This window comes from Anser anser, assembly GCF_964211835.1.
Source record: "Anser anser genome assembly, chromosome: 15".
NCBI classification, from domain to species: Eukaryota; Metazoa; Chordata; class Aves; order Anseriformes; family Anatidae; genus Anser; species Anser anser.
In genome coordinates this window covers 6,129,282-6,131,799 of record NC_139736.1, presented here as the reverse complement: position 1 = coordinate 6,131,799, position 2,518 = coordinate 6,129,282, and the positions used below count along the sequence as shown (strand labels likewise).

Sequence of the window (2,518 nt, the reverse complement as noted above, 5' to 3'; positions counted from 1 at the left end):
ATTCCCAAAGACAGCTACTCTTCCAAAATACCATACATTTCATACTGTTGTTAATAATAAAGTAGGAACAACGTTTGCAGAAAGATTAAAGAATCAGGTCAAGAACACTGGCTGAACACAAGTGTTATTAAATAAGCCAATCATCCAACTTTTGAGTAATTAATGTCCTTGTTTTTTACTTGAAAGCCTCATTTTCAGCATATTCATAGGAGACAAATGTCCTGTGTCAAAGCAAATGAACACAAATTAACTCTTTTGGATGCCAATTACAAGAGAAAGATAAAAAATGTAACATTGGCAGGCTATACACAAAAAGTTGCAGCATGGCACTTCTCATCTTAGCACAAGTTTATGTACAATCAGATGATTTCACTACATGTGGTCGAAGGATATGATCTGTCCCCATCTGCACATTATCTGAATATCTAAACAATTGCCATAAAGCATTTGAAACCTTTAAAATATACAAGGAAAACTAACAAAGCTGATGGTATCTCCAGATCACTGCGTGAAGTACTAATAAGCAACTGTGTTATACAACCCGTGCTCAACAGACTGAAAATGATCTTTCCCAAATCCAAATGACATACTTCTAAAGCTGAAAGTGATAGATTACAGCTGGCTGAGCAGGCACTGTACTGTACGTTAATTTTAAAAGCTGCCATTGTAAAAGAACCTCCAGTCTTTTTGTTGGTTGCTTTGCTCTTCTTATTAAGAACTGCAAAGCTCCTCTTATTTAACATTAATTACATGGGGAAGTGGAGAAAAACTAACAAGAAAGAGAGGTTTATTTTTCTAAAGATGTGCAGGAAGATTACTTTTAATCAAAACAGCATGTCTGTGGATCAAATACGGTGTTCTGTTTTGATTTCATCACCTCAAAACATGATAAATAATTGCAGTTGGAAAACACAAGTGCAAAATATGAAAATTTAGCATAAAGATTCATTATCAAAATATGTCTTTACAACCGATTTGTAGTATCTGTGTATTACATTCTACCCTTCTCTCCACCAGACAACCATCAAGACACAAAAACACTCTCAGGACAGCAGCTGCAGAACTTGTCGTATTCGCTCGCTCTTCTCCACCACGCTTGGGTCTTCTGCATCCGACCCATCCAACTCCTTCATAAGAGCTTCAGCTTTCTGCACAGTTGTGTCTCGTGCGCTGCCTCGAAGTCCCTGCAGATAATCCAGTAAAATGGTGAAATACTCATCTGGAACCTTTAAAGAAAAGAAAACAAACAAAGAAGGAATTAAAAAATTTTTGCTTTACTTTTTTTCTCTCTCAATGTTCATTCACAGTCACGTCAAACCATCACCTGAAAGATAATTAGGAGAATTGCACGGGCTTTTGCATTTGCCAATGCCCACTCCTAATGGAAGCATTTCTTGCCAGTGTTGGAATTGCCGGGAGGGATGGACCATGGTGAGAGAGCTGTCATGTGCTCAGATGGGCAAAGCATCTGAGGGGAAATGCTAAGCAGATGTGGAAATGCTGATCAGCAAATGCAAGCACTGCCTGAGAGAGCGCTCCAGCCTGTGAGGCCTGTTGGAAGGAAAAAAATGCACTAGCCAAATCCTAGCTTTGGAAATGTGCATGCAAACCTTACCAAACCCAGGGAGAACTGCATGCACATGTCTGAGGAAAAAATTTTGCTGGAAGTATCCTCACCCCCAGCCAAAATTATTTGTTTGCTAAGATGAGATACCACCCACCAGCAAACAACAGATTGTGACTTTGACAGAATGCTTATACAAAGGAATAGAATTTAATTTGAAAAACAAATTGAATTCAGACATATGGAAATAATTTTTAAATCACGCTGACTGAAACTGATAGGCTCTTTTAATATGTCTAACATCAAAAGCAGTTTAGTCATCTACAGTTCCATTACCCCCATTTTACTTCCTTTCTAATTAACTAGCAATAGATTAAATTTTAGCTTATCTGGTACAACATACAACTACATTAAATAATCTTGGCAATAGCCTCGCAAAGACTTTTCAATGATTTATTCAGTATTTCAAACCAATGCATTTTCAAAGTATTAGGTGAACAGACCTACACTGAAGCATATCTTAACTTTATGTTGTGTATCTGTGGAACAAGTTGCAGCCAATAAGAGAATATTTTAGCTGTGAATCAGATGTTAAAATGACCTAATCCCACAAATATTTTTCTTTATGTTTAACTTTACACATATAACTTTAAAAGGCACGCTCAACATGAGTAAAGTTAAACATACGTAAGTATTTAAAGGATTGGAGACTAATTGTGCGAGGGCTGTTTCAATTCTGCAAAGTATCAACATTTCAGAGAAGACGGAGCTTCAACAGATACTTAATTTACAACTTATTTCTCCATCGCCATTTGGCAGTGTAACTTTGATCGCTAAAACTTCTATCACTCTCAAAGAAGAGGAAGAAAATATTCCAGCTCTGCCTTAATCAATCAGAGATACAACAGAGTAGTAAATCAAAACTAAAGTCTACATCCAGCCTCATAACTTATA

General features: G+C 36.9%; 1 protein-coding gene across 3 annotated transcripts in view; it reads right to left on the bottom strand.

The window, feature by feature from the left end:
* Positions 1 to 149: 149 nt before the first annotated feature.
* The window catches only part of CHLSN (cholesin), a 133,328-nt gene continuing 130,959 nt past the window's right edge, over positions 150 to 2,518 (bottom strand). For all 3 annotated transcript variants that reach the window (XM_083799504.1, XM_083799502.1, XM_083799503.1), the window contains exon 5: positions 150 to 1,226. In XM_083799504.1, coding sequence (XP_083655630.1) covers positions 1,044 to 1,226 — 183 coding nt within the window. In that variant the 3' untranslated portion in view covers positions 150 to 1,043. The remainder of the gene's footprint in view (positions 1,227 to 2,518) is intronic.